Source organism: Periplaneta americana, chromosome 5 (assembly GCF_040183065.1).
Source record: "Periplaneta americana isolate PAMFEO1 chromosome 5, P.americana_PAMFEO1_priV1, whole genome shotgun sequence".
Lineage (NCBI taxonomy): Eukaryota > Metazoa > Arthropoda > Insecta > Blattodea > Blattidae > Periplaneta > Periplaneta americana.
In genome coordinates, this window is record NC_091121.1 from 128,964,847 (window position 1) to 128,989,287 (window position 24,441).

The following is a 24,441-nucleotide window of genomic DNA, read 5'->3' on the forward strand; positions in this document are numbered from 1 at the left end:
AGACAAGAGTGCGAGGTAAGGGAGTGAGCTAGTAAAGGGGTTGTATATAGCTACCCAAGTGTTTAAAGACGAAAGCGGTAAACGTGCCTGGCACATTTATATGCTGAAATGGACTGGAGAAGATGAAATTTGCGTGCACATCCCCTTATATTTCTTATGAGATGTAGTGCCTGGCTCAGATCCATGCTGCAAACACTGGTTACAACATGGTTGACAGCAACGACAATATTGGTGGTAGAGTTTGCAAGCACAAGCGTAACTTGTTTCTCTTCGGTTTTGCGCGGAAAGTATGAATTCTCCTTTTTTTCTCTTGTATTCTGATAGTGCCATGGCACGATGGCACTGCCTCTAAAGCTGCCCCTGATCCCAACAAATTATCGTCTCATCTCATCATGGCACATCCTGGTACAAAATTAGTGTACTCTTATGTATTAAGCATTTAACAAGTTTTGATGGAGAAATCATTGCATCATTAAATTTAAAAATGCAGTTATATTGTCAGACTCCAAAGCAGCTATTCTATCAATAGTCTCTAGACACATGCCTTCATCTCAAACAGCAGAAATAACTAAAATGCTCTCTCAATTAATAACACTCAATAAAAGAAATGTATTCCAATGGATACCATCCCATTATGGAATCCTGGGAAACGAGACTGCGGATGGTTTACCAAAGAAGGGCAGCACTGCTACTTACAGACCTATTACTAAATCTACGTATTACTCTGTGAAAAGATTTATTAAATCTACATACTTAGACTTCACTTACTTACTTACTGGCTTTTAAGGAACCCGGAGGTTCATTGCCGCCCTCACATAAGCCCGTCATTGGTCCCTATCCTGAGCAAGATTAATCCAGTCTCTATCATCATATCTCACCTCCCTCAAATCCATTTTAATATCATCTTCCCATCTACGTCTCGGCCTCCCTAAAGGTCTTTTTCCCTCTGGCCTCCCAACTAACACACTATATGCATTTCTGGATTCGCCCATACGTGCTACATGCCCTGCCCATCTCAAACGTCTGGATTTAATGTTCCTAATTATGTCAGGTGAAGAATACAATGCGTGCAGTTCTGTGTTGTGTAACTTTCTCCATTCTCCTGTAACTTCATCCCTCTTAGCCCCAAATATTTTCCTAAGCACCTTATTCTCAAACATCCTTAACCTATGTTCCTCTCTCAAAGTGAGAGTCCAAGTTTCACAACCATAAAGAACAACTGGTAATATAACTGTTTTATAAATTCTAACTTTCAGATTTTTTGACAGCAGATTGGATGATAAAAGTTTCTTAACCGAATAATAACAGGCATTTTCCATATTTATTCTGTGTTTAATTTCTTCCTGAGTATCATTTATATTTGTTACTGTTGCTCCCAGATATTTGAATTTCTCCACTTCTTCAAAAGATAAATTTACAATTTTTATATTTCCATTTCGTACAATATTCTCGTCACGAGACATAATCATATACTTCGTCTTTTCGGGATTTACTTCCAAACCTATCGCTTTACTTGCTTCAAGTAAAATTTCCGTGTTTTCCCTAATCGTTTGTGGATTTTCTCCTAACATATTCACGTCATCCGCATAGACAAGCAGCTGATGTAACCCGTTCAATTCCAAACCCTCTCTGTTATCTTGGACTTTCCTAATGGCATACTCTAGAGCAAAGTTAAAAAGTAAAGGTGATAGTGCATCTCCTTGCTTCAGCCCACAGTGAATTGGAAACGCATCTGACAGAAACTGACCCTGTACGTTTCACTGAGACACATACTTAGACTTCAACAAACAAAATTTGATAACACAGTCTCAAGGAAAAAAATGGAACTCTCTGCATCATAATCCACAGTTAATTCCCGATTTACCATGCAAGTTGTCTGTGGCTACATTTAGATTGGCAACAGGCCATGACTGTTTGGCCAAACATGTGCATAGAATTGGAATTTTATATGAGTCCCCTAACTGCCCATTGTGCAACTCAAACCAAGAAATGATTTGGAACACCTCAAAATCTGTGCTTCATTGGCTGACCATGACAATATCTTAAAAAAATATTGGAATGCAAGAGGTCAAATGACTTTATTGTCAAATACCTGACATTAGAAAACAACAACAACATATTAAGCATTTATCATAAATAAATAGTAACAGTATATTCTTACTCTGTCTGTCTAATAACTGGTTTCATATGGGTGAATGACAGTCAGGTACCCGCCATTAGTTAAAAAAAAAGAATAATGTAAACATTTTATACCAGTTGTGTATATAGTAGACATAAGAAGTATTTGTATGGATACGTTTTAAAAGTTGACTTCCTAATTTTGTGAAAAAAAAAAAAAAAAATCCTATAATTTTATTAAAAAGCAAACTGTATTAAACATTATTCTGTTTGCTTTAGAATTACGAATATTTGTCTTTCACATGCAAACACAAAATGAATATCTTCAAGTTACCCATTATGCATCCCATAAACTGGAAATCAATCCTGAAGACCTCAGTGGGTGAACTGCTTTGAGATGCTACAGGGTTAAACATGAATATCCGCTCCTAGTAAAATCTTTGCAATTTTTAAGCAATTTCGGAATCTTTCCTATATTACTATATAGTCTATATGATACCTCCTTTCATCCCTTTGGCATGTCCACCTGTATCTTCTTTCATCTTGTAGAAATAATGTATTTCCAACACTCATTGCATTCCTTTTACAGAAATTCACCAAGAAGATATTCATGTTTGTGTTTGCATGTGGAAGGCAAATACTCGAAATTCTAAAGCAAACAGAATAATGTAATCTGTCATTTATTCTTTTCAATTCATATTTTACAAATGTTCTTCCATCTTGTCCTTCTACTACTGCATTCCAGTTGCCCTTTAGGATTATGCATGCTCCTTTCTTCTCCTTCTCAATTTCTATCTTGTCATAGCTTTCATCCACTTCCTTGCCTGCTAATCCACTATGTGGCATGTGAATTTGCACTAGCACTAAGTCTCTTTTCTTCCCTAGTAGTCTCACCATTATCATCCAGTCATCTACATAACGCACTAATATCATTTTACCATTCACATGTGGTCCCAGTAACATACCAACACCATGACTTCCTTTGCACTCACCATTTGACTAAAACAATCTATCACCAACTCAACACTATTTTCCCACCTCACTTCTGATATTCCCATCACATCCACTCTGTTTCTTCTCATATCTTCAAGTTTTCCAACTTACCTGTTTGCAGATGAGTCCTCACATGCTATGTTCCAATCCTCAGTCTTCTTTTCTTCTCTCGGTTGGGTTGTGTCAGTTTTGATTGCAAGTATAATTATGCAATATATTTAATTTAAATTTAAACATCAGACCAATAACATTGGCACACCACAAGGATCCTGAATTCTAGAAAACAGAAATTTTTTAATATTTGAAGAACATATGTAATACTTTACTTCTCTGGCAAAAATATTTTTAGAAACACTGTCTGTAACATTATTTTGTCATATGATCTTTACTAGAACGAAAATCGTGAAAGAAATAGTATGAATTGATTTGGAGTAAATTGCTGTTTTGTGACTTTTCTTTCAGTAAGGATCCATTATTTTTTTTATGATTATATTTCATGTGCATCAATCTTGGTTGCGTTGAGTCTTAGATACTGAATATGAACAAAATCCTTCCAATAGTTCAGGAAAAATTGCTGTATAGGCCTTCATACTGATGAACAGGCAATATGCCAAACACCACTTTCAATTTCGAAATGAATAGCTTGCAGTAATACCATATTCATATAGGAAAGTGAAAATGGTTTCACTTGCCAAAGGACTGCAAGATTGTTTTACTTTGTTAATTGTTAAGTCTTTGTCTAACATTATCATCCTTAAACTTTTTTTTTCTTCTTTGACATAGTGAGTAACATTGAAGATATTGAATCGAAAGTGACCATCTGCAAGCCTTATGTTTCATATTACTTCATTTGTTTCAGATGATGAAGATGGAACAGAGCAGGATACTTTGGAATACGAGTTAAAAATTAAATGTACCTGGAATCCAAATGCGCCAAAGGATTCTACAAATCCAGATGACCTCTACAAGGACCATAAAGGTGAGCATAGTGTTTTCTGCCATATATAACATCTCAAGAAATTTATTTTATAGGTAGTCATTTGTCATTAATTTATCTAGACTACAGAACATTTTAATTTATAGTGAAGGAGAGCAGTATCGTTATTATCCCCAGAGTCATGATAAAAAGTCTCCTGATTTCTTTTTTTCTTTTCTTCTTCTTCTCGTCTTCTTCTTCTGCCTAAACAAGGATTGGGTTTGTTCCGTTCCAAGGTCAGTGGAACTGCTGTTTCCATCTAGTCATAGGATGTCTTGTGTCCTGTCTCTGTGCTGGGTTTTATATTGGTGTGGAATTTGTGTATTGGGAATCCTCAAAATTTGCTGCTTCCATTCCTGTTGGTACTCTTGGATATCCCCTGTTACTATCTCATTCCTAGTTCTCTTATTATTTGGCGCTTTACTTAGTCTCTCAGAGTAACACCTATGACAGATCTTGTGAAGCGCATTTGTGCCACTTAAACACTTCTTTATTCTTGAATCGTTAGTATTTATGTTTTACTACTGTACATAAGTGCTGGTTAAGAGAGTATATTATAGATTCTTAATTTTATATCTTTGGATAAATCGTAAAACAGCGAACGCCAGTAGGGGAAGTTGTCTCCACCCTCGCCGCTCGGCACCTTGCTCGCCTGCTCTCTCCTCTACTATCTGCCCCATTTCGGTCACTGCCTACCGTCTCACACGTATTTCCTATTTTACAACACATTACAACCAAATTAATGTGCATTAGACAACGGACGTACTAAGACATATCCAACGACACACATTGCATTTTTCTGCAATACGTTATGGCATTCCCTTGAACATAAATAGATTCATTTTCCCCTCTTCCACCAACTCGTCTCGGTAGCCGAGAGGTCTAAAGCGTGACCAAAAAGCGTGCGTGCGTTTTGTTAGGAAGAACACCGGATTGAATACTACCCTCCGCAAAGTCATAAGAAAAAAAGAAAAAAGAGAGAGACATGAAGTAAGCAAGAGAGAAGGAAAGGCTGGAGAGGGAAACAGAATGAAGTTCCTCTTTTGCTTCGTAGATGCCGAATTCACTCTTTTTGTTCCACTTTCCGCCACTAGATGTCACCCAATCCTAAACCCCTATTTCCACTCTTTCCCACTAGAGTGTGTGGTGAGCTTGTAGGGGAAAAGTGGAAAAGGGTCGTGGGCGGAGCTTAGCGTTCGGTGTTTTACGATTTGCCCATATCTTTACTCATATATCTCCCAAAATTTCTTTGTATACAGCAGTTTAGTTTGTTGCATTTCTGTTATATTTTCGTCTACATCTGTGTTATATTCCAGTAGCAAGATGTGCTGCCTAAATATTTAAATGAGTAACTTGATCTATTGTGTTATTATTTATTACTATTTTACATCTTTGTATGTATTTACCCTCCATATTCATTTTAAAAATAAATTATTGTGCATTTTAATATAATAGGAAATGTTATTTTATGCAATTGAATGTGGAATCAGATACTGTGATTGGTCTTAATATAGCTGTTGTAATGCTTTTCTTTCAAACCATCTTGTCTTTTTTACTGGATTTATTACCGTAATTAACTTAATATTTTTGCAGTTAAGATTTCAAACTGGAATACACTGTTGGTCTACAGCCTTGAAATTGTCACATTTAATATTCATGACTTCTTTAAGTGAATATGAATATAATAAATTAACCTTGACTTGCTTTTTAAATAAAAAAAATGAAAATAGAATAAGCACATAAATGTATTGTGAGTGGGCCACATCAGTTGATGCTTAGCATGATCCGTTAGTGATTCTTCTCTTTCTACACAGGCTACAAAATAGGAACAGTCACAGTAATACAAAGTTTATATACAGTTGCCTGGCTGGTGGAAATGTGCTGTTTTATATAGTTTATGATGAAAATCATGGATTGTGAGCCTACATGTCGTTACAGTACCATTCTGCTGGTCTTCCTCTCAGCCACATCTTTACTTCGGCTACGGCCTTCTCGTCATTGTCGTATTGCTTTCCGCAAATTGCATCTTTCAGAAGCAATAAAATAAACCTTGAATAAGAAAAGGAATATGATGCATTACTTATTAAATGACCCACATAGATTGTTTTATACAGAATAAAATTTAAAAGTATGTTTTTGAACTTGGTGCTGCAGAAGGACTCACAAACCACCCTAGAATATCAGTACTGAAGGAAAACTAAGATCTCTTGATGTGCTCACAAACTGTTTGTTTAGACTCTGCTTAATTGAGCCAGAACAGTTGTTTAGTATGGCAAACAGAACTATTTAAGTTAGATATGAGTCATTCCATGTCAACTCAACCAAAGAGTGTTGCATCAGTACCACCAAATTGGTCCATTTTTTTTTTTCAAAAACTTAGTTCATGCTAAAGAATTCGTAAACCCCGCAGGAAAAGCATTCATGGCAATAGTTTAGGAATCAGGGCTGTCCAAATTTCTAAAACCCATATTTTTCGACTAATATGTAACATTTTTTTTAATGACAACTGAGTCATCAATCATTGAATTTATTTTCATATATATTTTCATTGAATGTAGTAGTTCATTACTGAAAAAAAAAAACTTGTCCTGAACACTGCTTATTAGACATGTAATAGGCAAGAAACTTCTCCAAAATTTTGTGAAAATATTGAATTTTAGAAATTTATTTTCCATGTACGAAGATGAAGTCTTGTTTCTGTTTCTAGTGCAATGGAATTTATATATATATATATATATATATATATATATATATATATATATACAGCTAACCAAACCCAAACATGGAGATAAAATGCAAATATGGCTTCCAGGTTTAGCTTCCTGTAAAGCTAACTCTTGAATAATTTTAAAGATTAAAAATTGTTCCGGGACCGGGTATTGAACTCAGGACCTTTGGCTAAGCTCTACCACTGAGCTATCCAGGAACTGTGCCAGACCCGAGCTAATTATTCCCTTTATATCCACATGCCTTAAGTGGGTTGACAAGACATCAATGACCCAACATTGAGTGTACATTGTACTGTGTAATTAAAATTATAATATTATTATTATATTATGTAACACTCCTGTGGACAACCCTTGAAGTTTTGGGACATAACTATTTGCCTAGTTTGTACTGTAGAAAAATCTCTTTCAAATGATATGAGAGTCAAATATTTATCATTACTTCATTAGTCATTTGCTTTTAATAAGAGATATTCAACACCACGTTTTTGTATTCCAATGGTAATTTGAAAATGTTGGACAGCCATAGAATGCAGACTATTTACATTTTACGATTTTCCTTTCAAAATTATGCATGTCATATTATGCATGTCTTCACGAAAAATAATATGTTAATTTTGATGACAGTCGTGCCACACTTTTTTTCAAATTGGTTGAGTTCACATGGAATGACCCACATGGCTCTTGTACAAGGTGTTTCATAGCTGGAGAGCATGGCAATGTTGCCTTACTATTACTGGCTAGGTGACTTCTTATTCTAGTGTCACCATAGGGTTTTGTTACAAGTTACGTTATACTTTCCACTCTAGGCAGATACTACTCTTTCCCACTGGCTAAAATATCAGTGAATGCAGAATATTTGTATATTTTACTATAGTGTATTTTAGCACTGTCTCTTCACTTTACAGAAATAAAAAAACTGATTATTCTCATTATTTTACTGTATATTATTTTTTCAGTATACACAAAACATATAAAATGGCTGCCAGTTGGAGGGCAAGGTGACATTTACAAGGAGAAAGATGTAGGGCCTGTTCAAGATGATATTCTAATTTCAAAGTTGAGGCCAGGACATGAACTGGATCTCAAACTTCATGCTGTTAAAGGCATTGGCAAGGATCATGCAAAATTTTCACCTGTTGGTATGTAGTGACATGTTTACTGTATTTATTTATAATGTGCTAGTTAAGTTGATATTTAAGGGATCAATTTAGTTACAGGTTGCTTTACTTGATAAACTCGAAATATGTATTTCTAGTTCTTTTGCACTTGTTATGAATATAGAAATCTTTATCAGTAGCTGCAAATACTAGAATTGTTTATATTGAACTACAATCTAAATCAGTGCTACACAGAATATCTTGCTATAAAGCAAAAAAATGCTACAATAATAAGGTAGCAGAATTTTAAATATTTTTGGTATTAGTTTTGTTAAATATTAAAGAATCAAAGACAGGTAGATATGAGTATTTTTAGTAAGCTGTATTGTGGTCAATATTGACACTTGTGAGTAAGAATTGAAATGTTATGTGGTTACTTTTGCAGCTACTGCTTTCTACAGACTTCTACCAGAAATAACTCTTACTCGAGATGTAGAGGGTGAACAAGCAGAAAGATTACAGAAATGTTTTTCTCCTGGAGTTATTGGTCTTGAAGAAACCCCTTATGGTGAGTATATTTATTCACAATATTAAGTCTGTGTTATGTGATAAAACATTTTAATGAAATACAATATTAATGATGACAATAAAAGTTTATATTGCACTTCAGTCTTACAGTAAACTATTCTAATAAAATACTGATTTAATATTCTTCCCAGATTCTTGTTAGTAATTGTAAAAAGTCCTCCTTTCCAATGTATGTTGAATATTATATAAAGGATTTAGTGTTTCATTACAGAATGAAATTAGATTTAGTGTCATTGAACTCTGCAGTTTCCTTCAGAATGTTTGCTGAATGTGTATATTACATCTTAAAATTTTTTTGTTACTTTTGTATGGTTATGATTAAGTTACATTATGACCATTGATCAACTTTACTTTAGGGAAAAAGAAAGCTAAAGTTTTGGATGCCAGATACGATACTTGCAGCAGAAATGTTTATCGCTATGATGATCTCAAAGATGCTGTCAGGATGGGAAGAGTCAGGGATCACTTTATTTGTAAGTAAGAGATTCTTATAAGGTTTGAATTAATAAAAGTAAAGTGTAAAAAGTGATCTTGTCAGTAATACAAAGATTTAAGGCCCATTACACTATCATGTATGTGCTATGCACTACACACTACAGATCCATAGCAAATTACCTTATATATAGGAGCTTTCACAGTTCAGCGCATTTTGCACTTAAGTAAGACATATCAACAATATTGTACAATAGTGACAAAAAAAAACTGGACCGACCCTTGTAGCTGATTTCAGAGTCACAGATTGAAATTTTGCTAGTCACAAAACACATCCATCTTGTATAATTAATTGTAACAATGAAATTTATTGCCTTTGTTCGATTTTTACCATCTTTTGTTTCCTTCAGTGCCTCAAACTTACAGACGAAAAAACTTTGAGAGTTTTATTTTCATCTGGCATTAATATTACATTTCTACCTCTATTCGGCAAAGATAACTGCGTATTTTTACATTAAATAGCAGTACATACCTCTGGCTTCACTATCCATATTGAAATTACCACAGTTTGACACGATACACAGCACAGGATTCTTTGGTGTCAGCTACAAGGATCGGTCCGGTTTTTTTTTTTTGCCACTGCTGTACGTTATATGGACTGCATAGAGCTGTTGAAGGGGTTAGGTACAGCTTACAGCAGTAAAATTTTGGAAATATTCAACATTTTTTTCCTCCATTACTGTATCTTGTACAATAATGAAAATTAGTACACGTATATGTAAAACACTGTTCTTCTGCTATATGAAAAAAATACTTTTACAATATAAAAAATTATTTACTTTTTTTTTTTCCAAAATTCAGTTCACTGTGCAGTGATGAAGCGTTTTCCACATAACTCAAAAACTATCCAACATTCTTTGATGAAATTTCTTGTGTGTATTAATGCATATCATATCTACAATACCATGCAAGATCACTTATCAATCTTTGATTGATTGTCTGATAAAAAATTAATTCATTTTACAAAATGGTCAAATATCAGTATTTTCTTCTAACACAAAATAAAAAAAATATTATTTATTAATGAATGTAGTTGAAAGAGCATGATATTGTAAACATGAGATTCAACAATAAAATAAAAGAGAGCGAGCATGAAAAGTTAACAAGTTTATGAGTTATGAGGGAAATGCTTCATCCCTGTACAGTGAACTGCACATTTTGAATTTTGAAAAAAAAATATATATATATATACAGCCGAGTTCCAGCCTTGACCACTCCAATGATGCTTCTCCATGTCCTTCGATCTAACACCTTTGTTTTCCATCCTCTAATACCTGCTGCTATTACATCTTTCTCCACTTCATCCAGCCATCTTAGCTGAGGTCTCCCTACTTTTCTGGTGCCAAAAGGTATAGTGAGAATCAGTTTCTTGCAAGGATCATTTTCATCCTTCCTTCAAATATGTCCCAGCCACCTGACTCTCCTAGCTTTAATTTCTCTGCAAACATCTGGTTCTTTAAAAAGTTGGTATAATTCATAGTTATATCTTTTCCTCCAACTGCCCTCATCATTTACTGGTCTGTATATCGTCCTCAGAACCTTTCTCTCAAATATACTCAACCTACAATTGTCGGCACTGCCAACTGCCCAGGTTTCAGATCCATAAAGCAAGACTGGTCTTATTAATGTTTTATATAATTTGCTCTTAGTACTGAGGCTGATATCATGTGATCTTAAAGGAGCAGTCCGCGATAAAATTAAGTTGGCTTTAATCAAACACGTTTTTCAATCTAAGTAGAATGTAATTTGCCGCATATCATTGCGAGGCATGGTTCTTAAGTTACTAACTCCGCACAAAAATGTATGACGTCACAGCCACTGAACTGGTGTGATTGCGTAATAGACCGAGAACATCGGCGAGTGCAGCGCAGCGCAGCGCTTTGTATTAAAATAAATAATCTTCTCTTGCCGTAGTAAACGTGAACAGAATTTCGGACTTAGTTATGATTGTGTGAAGTCATGTTTTGCTTTTCATTTAATCATAAAACCAGCACATACCAATGTTGTGGCTTTATGTAGACGTATTTTCTTTTATATGAAAGATATTGAACTACAGTAGACTAAACAGAAGAAATTGTATCGTAATACAGTTTAAAATGCCGTGGTGTTGTGATTTTTCGTGTTCAGAGGGAATAACAAAAACAGGACATGAAGAAGGGGTATCATTTCATATATTTCCGAACAGAGAAAAGTTACTGCAAAGATTTAAAACATGGGTGAAGAAAATCAAAAGAAAAGGTTTTACACTATCGAAAACTACTGTTGTGTGTTCCAGTCATTTCCGTGAAACTGATTTTGAAGAATCGTCTTTACTAAAAAGACGTTTAATGAAAGACAATAGAACTCCTATGAAAATTAAGAAAACTCCTGTCCCTTTCCTATTTTTGAAAGAAGAATCTCCCCAAGACAGTTCTGATCTATGCGCTCCTCTGCTTATAAATGAAAGAAGGTCGTCGAAGAAGCAATAGCAAGTTGCAGTGATGCACCTATAGCTGAAAATATTGACGTGTGAGTAGTTCTCGATGAGGCTGAAAATTCACAGGAACCTAATAAAAACAAAGCTGTGCAATGTGAGATAGGGTGCGAGACGCTAAGAAATGTGTGTGGTGATTCAGATGTGGGGGAGCAGAAACTGACTTAGAGACATATTTTCAAATAGAAGAAGAAACTTCAAATTCTAATTCATCAGGTTCCGAGGATGCTGCACATAAAACAGAAAGTAAATAGGAAGTCAAAAAGTGTTTTTTTTTTTTTTATTCTGGTCAGCGTTACAAATTTTGTTTTTCGTCTGTAATATTTGTCATTCCTCTTTTACAAATATTTGGTAGAAACAATAGGACCATTGCTGAAAGTTAATGCAGTGTGCCAGAATGCCCGTAATTGGGAGTAGAAGTCCGAACAGAGGTGAAGCATAGCAGTGAGTTATGGTTATAATTGTGCGATATAAGATACAAATAGTTTTAAAAATTTTCAAAAACTTTACAACTATGTTTCATCGGCAAGACAACATTTTATAAAATAATTTCAAAATTCGTAGAACCAACAGTCAGATGTACTTATTTTCAGATTCATGAACAACTTATCAATTCCCTAAAAGATAAAAACGTGTGAATCACGGTGATGGCCAATTTGACTCACCTAGTTACAGTGCAAAATATGTGACTTACAGTGTAATGGACCTCGATTCAGATAAGATTATAGACTTCGTAGTTCTGCAAAAAAGGTGTAATTGTAGGCGAACAGCATGAGATAAAGTTCTAGATCACCTAAAAGAAAAAATTAACATTACCCTCTTTCCATCGGACCACCATAGAGGAATTAGGAAATTGATAAGGACCAAATATGAATGGATGGGCTATCAATTTGACATTTGGCACATGGCAAAAAGCTTAAAGCCGCCGCACAAATGTGGAAAGAGAGCATCATAAATCACCTATGTGGTCTTGTGCTACATGTGAAGGTGATTCTGATGACTTAGAAGACAGATTCATTTTTGTATTAAATCATGTTTGTAATATACACGAATGGAGAGAAACAGAGACATAATAAAAAATGTGCACACATTCACCCATACAATAGTGAGAGGGAATGGATCGAACCTGGATCCAGCGATTACAATGCTCTGAAAAAAGTTGTATGTAATCCTGCCCTTTTAAAAGACCTAAATCAGACTAATCAATTTTGTCACACCAGCAAATTTGAATCATACCATAACGAGAGATTGCTTTACACTCCTAAGAGAAAACACTTTCCATATGGTGGAATGTTAACAAGAACTATGATTGCGATAATGGACCATAATTACAACGTGAAAAGAGATGTAACTGACTCCAGACTCCAGTACTCTAAAGCCACTAAACGATGGGTGGAAGAAAAATGCGTGGAGAGAAGATACTATACAGAAAAATGTCTTGGAAGTAGTTCTGGTTATCAACTGCCGCAATTCGATGATCCACATGTTTTAGAGGTTCCCCCAAACATAGCTTCGTGCCTAAACCGTGTGACTCAACAACTATGACGCAATAGAATAATATAAACCATGTACTAATTTATTGTTGACGTGAGATAAACACGTATTTGCAGTCCATTCATAACGAATATTTCACGTCTCACATACATTCACTCACTCAGTGAAGGTGTTGAATTAGGTTATAATGGATCGACATATTATACCTTTTCAGTTTGAACCCTTACCAGACCCAAGTTGTTCTAATCACTATGAGTACGAAATTCAAAATGGGTAAGTTATTATTATTATTATTATTATTATTATTATTATTATTATTATTATTATTATTATTATTATTATTACAGTATATGCATGTGATAGGTCCTAAGTGTGTTAATAATAACTGATTGTAACGTATGAATATATATTTACTTGTTCTATGCTGTATGTCAAACGGAACTACAACTCAGTCTTATGAAGCGATCAGAGGTTATGACGTCAGAGCTTGCAGTAAGACCTTTAATATTTCGCAAACTAAAAGGCGTAGAGCGATGCGACAAACGCCGTTAATCCAAGGATTACTTTGGTAAACATCCTATAATATAATCGAAATATGGAATTTTATCGCGGACTGCTCCTTTAACTGTTTTTGGAGTCTACAATAGCATCTGTTTGCTGTGACGAGTCTGTGTTGGATTTCTGCACTCACATTATTATCTGAAGTAACTAGTGAACCTAGGTACTTAAATTCGGTGCCTTTTTCAAAGTTGTATCCTCCTACTTCAAGATACTCCATTTCTGAGAGATTTCTTGATACCTCCATATACTTGGTTTTACCCTCATTTACTTTGAGGCTCATTTGCTGCGCTGAAGCATCTAAGTTGATGACATTTTTGATGGCTCTTTCTGATCTCCCAACAATGCCAATATCATCGGCATAAGCCAATATTTGCACCGATATTATATATATATATATATTTTTAAATTGCAAAAATATTTTTTTCATATAGCAGAAGGACAATGTTTTACACATTCCAATTTTCATTATTGTACAAGATACAATAGTGGAGGAAAAATGTTGAATATTTACAAAAATTTCTCTGTTGTAAGCTGTATCTGACCTCTTAATGCATCATGGAGTTGTCAATCAGTGAAGTAGAACGAAGACAATATTTGTAGGGTTTTTCTTGAGAAGAATACAAAAATAGAGATACAGGTCGAAGTTATGGTGTGATACATTATATGAAATTCTAGTTGAACATTTTGAAGAAGTGGACAGTAACACACAGAGAAAGTGGTATGAGTACACATACTATGTTTATTGCATTCATTTACAGTTATATATATTCTAGTATGCTATAATAATATTAATAATGAAACCCACATATATTTAAAAATTTATATATTGTAACCTCGCAGTAAATATCATCTCCCAAGAAAACTGGTTACAATACTTTCAACACTTATGGTCTCGCACAAAACAACCTCTTGAACTCCCTTTTTCTGATAATGCAGTAGAGGAACATACTTCTTTTGATGAATTGGAACACATGCTAAATAAATTGAAGAACAACAAAACTCCAGAAGTTTCAATAAATTTAGAATTATTCAAGTATGCGAGTCTGAATTTTTTAATAAGATTTTTGAGATTCTTAAATCTGCTTTGGAATGGACAAGACAGTCCAGAAAACTGGACTAAATCTGTGATTCACAAAAAAGGGATCTAAAACTAAAGGAAAATTTCAGAGGAATAAATCTTTTGAACTCTGGATACAAAATATATACAAATATTCTCAAGAACGAATTATATGAGCATTATGAAGATATCATTGGAGAAGAACAAAATGATTTTCGTAAAGGCAGGTTTTACTGTGGTGGTTATTTTTCATTGAAATTGCTAATTGAAAAAAACAGAGAAATCAACTTAAAGACACACATTGCTTTTATTGATTTTAAACAAGCCTTCGATAGAGTCAATAGAAATAAATTATTTCAGGTGCTAGCAGATAGTCATGTCCCCCAACAGCTATTCATAACATTTACACAAGAATTTTGATAGCAGTAAGAACCAATAACAGACTTTCAGATTGGCAACAAATTCATAGCGGAGTAAGACAAGGCTGTGGCCTATCTCCCTTACTTTTCATCATGTAAATGAACAAAATCATTAAAGACTGGAAACAGACGTGTCATAGTTCAATCTCTATCAGTCGAAATTTACAGTTTGACAGTCTATTCTTTGCTGATGATTTAGCCCTAGTTGCATGCATTGGAGATGAGCTTCACTATCCAGTGCATAATCTAAATATGATCAGCACAAAATACGACTTGGAAAACAATATTGAAAAAACAAAAGTCATGGCATTTCATGGGAAATACCCGGTCGCAAGCAAAATTTGCTTAAACAACAAATTAATAGAAAGAATAAATGAGTTTACGTATCATGGCTATAATTTAACATTTTTGGTGAACAGATATAACTTCTAAAATTTGCAAATACAATAAAACAATGAGAATAATCAACAAAATTATGAAGCCTTCCCTAGTACAGCGAAACACAAGAATATGTTTGTATAAAACCTTAATTAGACCTGTACTATGTTACGGAAATGAAGCATGGACAATGAGAAGTACGGATATCAGCAGAATAACGGCCTGTGAAATGAAATTTATGAGAGCAAAACTAGGATATAGTCGTGTGGACCGCAAAAGAAATGAAGATATCATGCAAGAACTTCAGTTACAGCCAGTTTATAAACAAGTACCAACTGCAGTGGAAAACCATGTCCAATGAATGAAAATCAGAATAGACTCCCAAAAGCCATGCTTCAATACCATTCCCAGGGGAAGAGATCTTTAGCCATCCAAAAAGAAGTGGACCGTGAATGACTCACTGAGACCGTAATGGGCCTTGGGCCTTATATTTGTTTGGATGACGATAATGACGATGACGACGATAACATATTGTACAGACACAGAAACAAAATTTGGGCCAGTACACATAAATAATACAGAAGTATATTGTATCTTTAAAATTACAGTACCTACTGAATTCTCTATATAATTTTTTCCTTCATTTGTTTATGGATGTTAAGAGCCCAGCCATGGAACTTTGTGTGCAGTTACAAAATAATTAATAAATTTATTCCAAATAGTATTAAAGGATCTGTTGCACAGAAAAGAACCATTCATGTTCTGAAAGATGACTACTATGTGTCTGTCCTCAAAATTGTTGCCATCTCTTACTGTAACACAGTGTGTAAACTACAATATGTTTTATCTGTAAATACAGCCTAATCAATATCTCATTAAGATAAAATGCGCCATTTGTTGCTCACAATCCGAAAGAAACATTCATTGTACCTTTGGGCTCTCATAATTCTGTAATCAAAATCTTTTCGTAATTCAAATTCTCTTGGGAACAAGGCCTGACAAACCAAAACCTTCATCTGCTGCCAATACATGCGATAGTGAGGGTTCATTCGTAACAGATATAGGTCTCGCAAGTAGGAATTGCTGGTGATAGGAATGCGAACGAAACAATTTGATAAGGAAGAGCGGGCGACAGGAAAGGTCACGAGATAACTTGAATGATATTCAAGAGTACAGTTGGAAGAGAAACGACATCGATAGAATCAGTCTTGCATTGTGATAGTTACATTATGGTTTTAGTTTCAGTTCCACTGCATGTGAATACATGTCTTGTTCCAAATGTGTTTATTTTATTATGTAGTGATGGAGCGTTCCTTTCGCAGAGTATCATTATTTTATTCATAAACATAATGTTGCGTGTTTAATTCGCTTCGAATTTTTCTCTTGCTACACTCCTCATTTCCACAGGCGATGTCCTCATCTGTTCATCTTCTTGGAAGAGACAGTACTTCCATCGCCCCGCATCTTTTGCTCCCTCGGCGTGCGTACATACACATGTCAAAACAGACAGTAATGCCACCAGTGTTTTTCGGTAATCGTTCATTGCACGAGCTATAGCTGTTTCCATGAAGATAGGTTTACCTGGTTTGTTAACTGTTTCCATAAAGATGTGTTTACCTGGTTTGTTTCTAACTTTTTCATAAAGAATGCTATCCTCGAAAACAGCAGAATCACTCTTTCTTCTATATATTCCTATACCAGTACAATAAGTATAATTTGAATTACAAATTGTTAAAATAATGATTGTAATTAATGAAAAGAGAACTGCTATTTATTAGTTTTATTACTCAAATCTCAAATATGCTTTGAAACCAAAAGTTACCTTCTTGCCATTTTTGCAAAGGTAGCTTAGTAGGCAATCCTTTACCATAACCTCACACATTGCTTGACATACTTGTCATACAATTAAAATAATCCTCATTATTATTATATTGTATATGTAATGCAGTTCAGTAAATGTACTACCACTGGTAAGGTATGTAGAATAAAAAATCAGTACCATTTTAGGTCCAGTTTATATATTTATATATTATATGCGGAGACAAAGAGGAAGGCAGAAAATAGGAAAGATTAGAAAGCTGGATTTGCATTGAAAGACCTGCCTGTGGGCAGAACACTATAAAAGAATGAATACTAGGAATTGCATTACTGATTTCTTTCAGTCGGAAAGGTACAGACCAGATAATGGACAGCAAGAGATGCTTATATCAGAGAACAAGATACAGATTAAGATGTGAAATAGAGAAAGTTTCCATATATACATATAAATATCAAAGGCAACTTCTGGAATGCTTGGAAACTAGAAAAACTACTACAAATTTTGATCGCAGAAAGATACTTCATGTCAGGGAGAGTTCTCAGCTCAGACAGAGGCTGTACAATGTACTAATGAGAGTGATGACATCAGTCCTATGTCTGCTAGGGAAGAAATATCGGAAGTTTCAGAAAAAATACCTTCTACAGAAAATGGTCCCCAGGAAAACAGAACCTTGGTGAATAATTTGCTCTTGATGGTAAAGGAAAATAATGAAAAGGAAGAAAATAAAAATTGTACTTTCTCAATTTCAGTATTACCAACTCTAACAAACAAACATTCTGATGGGGGCAGATAAAAAAGTTAATTTTTTTTCTTCCACCATGTTAATAATGTCAAAAGAAGTACTTATACAAATTTTGGCCACTCGCTCAACAATTGCTGCGTCTGTTCCAATAAATTTGTCCAATGAAATTGTGTTTTTTTTTTCTGTTAACGACCCCTGGCGAACTTATTTTTTATGGCCCTCGTAATTGCGGTCGAGTGACCAAAATTTGTATAAGCACTTCTTTTGACATTATTAACATAATGGAAGAAAAAAAATTAACTTTTTTATCAGTCCCCATCAGAACGTTTGCTTGTAAGATTTTTAATAAGAACTGGACCAGAAACTACATTTTTGCATGGTAGTGCTAAACGCAATTTCTCACGTAACATGAACCAACTTCTTGCATACAGATTTTGTCCTTTCCATCTACTTATCCTCTTCCTTTGTCAGATTCCAGTTCTCCAAACTTGCAATTTTAGCAGTATTTAGAAAGATCACTAAAGCAAAGAATGCAAGGAAATGCAAATATCACTTCACACTGTCAGACTATAGCGCTTTGAGAATAAGAAGGCATATGACTTAACCCAATAGATTGCTATGCTGTACAACATTGTCACGTGGTGCATGAGACATGAAAGATAGAGACAAAGGCAGAAATGCCAGTTGCTGCAGTGAGTGGGTGGGTTGGGACCTGTTTCTTCATTGTGTGTCATGTTTAAATATTATACTCTTACTAAAGTCATTTTCATTTCAATTTTACCATTTCTTTGCTTCACGTATCAGTAGATCTTGGAGTCACTAACATGCAAAGTAAAGTGACAGATATGTAGAAATTTACTTTGTTAATGAGAGAGAAAGAATGTCTTCATTAAAAAAAAAAATGTTGAATATTATATCGTACTATCTAACATGTTGAAATTCTCTCCTGACAAACCATAAGTGAGAATATTTACTCAAATATCCAGACTTCCTTGTACAGTAGTCCTGAATTTATTATTGTTTATTTCTCCAGGAAGAGGAAATACAGTGTGGTTGTAGGAGTGGCGATAATTCAACCTAAGCATATCTGTACATAGTAATTTAGTACTCATATTGAAGTTGAAGGTTACTTTCTTTTTCTCTGTTAAATCAAGCCTATGTAATTTAATTTAATTCTCTATCTTATAACTACCTAGAAGTTCGAAATTCTATATTCTGTCACTCTGGTCTGTGGCAATACAACCTATGAGTGGAGATAGTTATATAGAAATAAATATGAAAAGCGTAACCCAACAGTATCATATTAAGGAAAACTTTTATATTGAAAATGTAGAGAGTGTAATATATTATATATAATGCAAGGTTTTTAAAATGACAAATTGAATCTTGGAGTTATAAAACTCTTCGTTCCTAGCAAGCCTGTATTTATTTTAAAAGTGAAATGCAATTAAATTTCTTTATCTTATAAGCTTTTTTAATGGTCTTAAGGAAGCGAAGCATGTTGTTAACTCTTCACAGAATTCATTGAAAAAGGGACAAGTGTGTTTATGTTTACAATATCAACCAAATATTTCATACGTTTTTGCGATATTTCGTCTTATACTATGTATAATATTAGAGTCGAAGTGAAAATCGTACCTATGGTTATTCTGAACTTTCTTCTTGCTTTCCATGTTCTATAATGGCACTGCTAATACATACTGCTAATATCATATTTTAAAAATCTTACGATGAAGTAAGTACACGCATCTGAAAGTCATCTAAATCATTAACATGTTTAGGTATTTATTTTGCAATATCTAGGAGAGCTAATACAAGGTGTACTGCCTATTTTAATTGTTTCTTTTTCCTGCCCGAGAATACAAGATACTATATGCACTCCTACACCACATGCCTGTGCAGTCAGATTCTGTGTTTGTGAAAAATTTACATGCACTGCATCGTTAGCAAGTCTCTTAAAAAAATTATATACAGAAAATACCATACTTCTCGCCTGTGAGTATAGAACTGTCCTTTTGCATATAACTGACGAAATACCAGAGCCACTTTCAATCCCTTCAAGAGATATTGTTACGGCAAGTTACACATCACACAATAGAAAACAGTCCATGTTTGAATTTGAAAAGAAACAGAATCTATTTTCGTTTACAGAGACCCACAGAGAGGAACTTCAGAGCAAAATATATTGTATGTTGTAAGTTGGATATCTCTGTTTAATCCTAAAGCGTTAACTTGCCAACCAGTTGACATAGAATTGCCATTCTTGTACATTTCGTCTCAGAATTTTTCACTCTATAAATGGTACAGCTTAAAATTCATTTCTAGCTATAAATATTGTGCACACAAGAAAGAAAGTAACACACATTGCTTTAGTGAGACTTTGTCACAATTTAACTAGGCAACACCGCTTCACTGTTACTGGCTAGTCGACATAGCCCAGCTTGAAGTAGCTCTGCCTTAAATGTCTTCTTATTTTGTAAGTGCTTTAGAAACATTTCCCAAACAAAACAATTTCTGCAATCTCCATCATCATCCAGTAATACTCTTTTATCAACAGGAAATTACAAAAGCATTTTTGTTATAAAATAATTTAAAGAACAGTAAGATTAGTCATTGTAAATATTTGCTTATTATAATTAAAGCATGTAACAAAATTATCTCTGATTGAGGTTCTGGATGATATGTACAATCTATTATCAGGCAGTACATCTTACTTAACAAAATGTATCAGAGGAAGAACAATTGTTTGTATGCATATGAAGTCTGATTAATGTAATATGTAGCTAATCAGTGATGTATGCAATACTGGGGGACCCCATTATCTTCCAGCCTAATTTCCTCATAAGAGCTTCGTTGGTATCACTTATGAGATTCAGACCTGTCTTCAGACAGTTAACTAAACAACAACAAAATGATAATTGTACTATAGTAAAAATTAATGAAGGAATAATAATGATGAGTTAGTTAACAGCTTAATTTAAATAAATTTTCTTGCCTTAATGGTGGCGGCAAGCCGTTCTGTAAGACATATGTAGATCCTATTCAAGTTGTAATCTGGATGTAATATTTCCAGTCAGTTTCATTGAACGATTGAATAGATATGTGAAAATAGTAAAAGAATTGCCTTTTGTCCTCATGCAAGCCAGTGTTTAGATTCATATGGAATATTAGGATGCGGTAATACCTTTAATCTTAATCTGATAGATTTATTACAGAAAAGAATAATTAAAATATGGTTTTCTGTTGCTTATCCTACTGAAAAATTGTTTTTAGAATTTAAAGTCTTGAAAATATATCAAATTTATAACACTATTATTAAATTTTATACATAAAATCACATATATTTTAAGATCATATACTCACAAAAACAAAACCGAAGGCATAAATACAATACATTTGTTTGAACCTATGTGTTTTAACGAACACTGCTTTTAATAATAGTAGTAATATCAGCCCTAGAATTTATAACAAATTAATAAAGGGATACCCTCATCTATTAAACTCCAACATTTTCAGATTTAAAAATATATATGTAAACAACTTGTTATGAGTAAATATCAATTTTTAGATGTTATTTTATTGTAATTCATGCATGTAACTTTATCATGTATCGAATCCTCTCCTGAGCATGAGATCACTCTCTTTCGGGGGGGGGGGGGGGGTGCTAGAATTTTGTATAGCCTATTCACAATAGTATTATATTTTTCTGGCAATAAACTTATTATTATTAATAACTGCAGATGAACTGAATACTTCTGTTACATCACCTTTTTATGCATGTAATGTGCAGCTAATAGTTTTTCTTTGAATCCGCTCATTTCTAATCACTTAAGTTGAAACTGCTATCGATCCACACATATATTGTGCTTAGCATACACATGATTGTGTAATGAGCCTATGAGACAGTGACATAACTACATTTCTTAATGCATGTATATTGTCCTTCTTTTCCATTTATTTACTTATTTTTTATTTCAGTCACTATTGAATCAGTTGGAGCATTGCCACCAGATGTGTTATTTATTGAGGCTGTGAAAGTTCTGAAAACAAAGTGCCGAACTTTTCTTGATGAGTTGGATAGTTTTAAACATCGATCTGGGATATGAGATTCCTTCAATGAAGTCATGTTTTAAAGAATGCAAATGTTTACATGACGAACTGAATTGCCTTATTGTATAGGATTTTGGGTTTTCAGTGAAATGATCGAGAAGTAAACAGGATTTTTCACTCATGTGTTGAGATAATAATTTTCTGATCTTTCAGAACTATTTTGCAGGTTTTATTATCATAATCACATTGCTGTGGACAGAATTTGTAGTATTGTCTGTTCTGTCAATTGTGCTTGACTATACCACGCAACTAATAATGAAAAGGACGTCAATCTACTCTTTATTTTTATTTAGGTAAGAGACTGAAAGGATAAAAATCATTGAATATGGCATGATAAGTACAACTGAAATCAATTGAACACTTACATTAGCATTGAAATATACTGTTCAAGCAAAAGCTGCAAGAGATTGCTACAGAAAGTTCTGAGGTTGTTCACATACAAAGCTATAATATTCAGTTGTGACTTTGTGTTCAATATTGAATTAATTTCGTAGTTAGGTTTGTGATATAATAAAACTAACTCAGTTAATTTGTTTCATTTTCTGTCTGCCCCAATTAGTATTCAAACTAATTGAATTTACTTCCATTACATAGTCGCAAGAAATGGTGCTAATATACTTGTAACTAATAACTACTGTGTAAAATCCTTCAGATCCTGGAAAACTGTTTAATCATGCAATCATCATGAATTGACATAGAGAAATTATGCTCATGTAATCACATGACATGCATATAATACTATTTGGTAATTTTTTTCTTAACCATTTGGCCCATCCCTCATTTTTCTCCCTTAAATTGCGAATATATTCCTCTCTCTATCCCTCTGACTGTCATTTAATGATTATTTTTATGTTGAAGAAGAAGTAAAGAAATTGTTTTGCTTTACCTGATTCCATGATTCTGGAGCATGTATCTGCAGCACTTCGGTATTTTTCAGCCATTCTTTTGTATATATGTTTATGGATTCCAGAGTGGACCATTTATGTTTATTAACTAGTAACATCTAAGAAGATATAGTAGTAACACCAAAAGATTATCTAAAATCAATACAGATCTCGGTATACAAAACTTAGATGTCCTTACACTGTACAACTCCATGTGGGCAACATTTTCTCTTCTTCATAAAATTCTTTAAAAAATTGTAGGTTCCATAAACCATATGTCCCCATGACAGTACTGGTCTACATTGCACTAGTTTTTTTTTCTATCTATTTTTTTTTTCTAGCTTTAAACATGAGCATATAGAAACAACATGTGGTATAGATGACTTTTTTAGGTTATGAGTAACAACATTACTTACAACTACTGTGAAAGTTTCATGTAAACCAGTATCGAAATTAATGTGGCTATAACAATGAAAAGTCTGTTGACATATGACTACTTCAAAATTTCATGCAGCAAGTAATGTTACAAATAGCTAGTTTGGTAGCTGCTAATGTATTAGCAGTATTGTCATTTACACAACACAGCAGTGTTTTGTACTGCAATATTTTAAACATATCTATATTTGATTGCACATTTAAGTTTGGGTTATGTCAGCCATAATGGTTCTACTATAATGTGAGTATTCATTGAAATTGCGGTATTGTTTGTATCATCATTTATAACATGTTATTTTTCATATCATTAGGCATAGCAAATGATTATTTAGTATCAAATACATATATTAATAAGTGTATATAGATTGGCTTTTTCAGCTGTAACGCTGTACTGCCCTTCTCATCAATTATATAATATCAACCTAGAAAATTAGTGGGCTGCAGAATACAAATTGCTTCTTTGCCAAACAACAAAATGTAAGTATTGGCCAATATTGTTGCTGGTACAAGTTTTAGAACAGTTTTTTTTTTTTTTTTTTTTTTTTTTTTCCGTATGGCCATAGGTGTTCAACTGATCATGTCAAGTGGCTATATCTATATAAAAGACAGTTTTGACTCAGTTTTCTATGTATGCTTGAGCTAGGAAAGCACAATGAGACAAAACAGCAGGAAACTCTGCCATATTTTGAGTGGTATGATTCTGATGAAATTTGCAAGTAGTTCAGAGAGCTCATATCTGAACCCATGTTTGCAAATACCAAAATGTTCTTTCAGTGATTTATTGTATGTGCACAATCCATGTTCATTTTGTAAGGAATTGTAATGAGATGTGCTTTCAAGAGAAACGCTTTAAAATAATTACAATAAATTACATTCATAATTATTTCTATGCCTTCTTAATTGTATTGATGTGATAATTGCCACTTTTATATCCTTTTGAACAATATATTACAACCAGTGGAGTGCTTTCAGAACCTTTTCACAAGAGAGCAACTTCTGTTGCATGGTTTCTTGTTGTTTCTAAAGTGAATATGAAGAGACTACTCTTAGGCTCCAGAGATAGGTGACCGTGAAAG

General features: G+C 33.8%; 1 protein-coding gene across 4 annotated transcripts in view; it reads left to right on the forward strand.

Annotated features, from left to right (window-relative positions):
* Positions 1-24,441, forward strand: part of Polr1C (RNA polymerase I and III subunit C) — a 90,952-nt gene that overhangs the window by 32,443 nt on the left and 34,068 nt on the right. For 2 of the 4 annotated variants that reach the window (XM_069826625.1, XM_069826626.1), the window contains exons 5-8: positions 3,971-4,090; positions 7,773-7,955; positions 8,359-8,481; positions 8,858-8,974. In XM_069826625.1, coding sequence (XP_069682726.1) covers positions 3,971-4,090; positions 7,773-7,955; positions 8,359-8,481; positions 8,858-8,974 — 543 coding nt within the window. Of the gene's footprint in view, positions 1-3,970; positions 4,091-7,772; positions 7,956-8,358; positions 8,482-8,857; positions 8,975-16,782; positions 17,293-21,914; positions 24,249-24,441 lie in introns of those variants that run through there. The other 2 variants (XM_069826624.1, XM_069826623.1) reach the window with 2 other exon arrangements.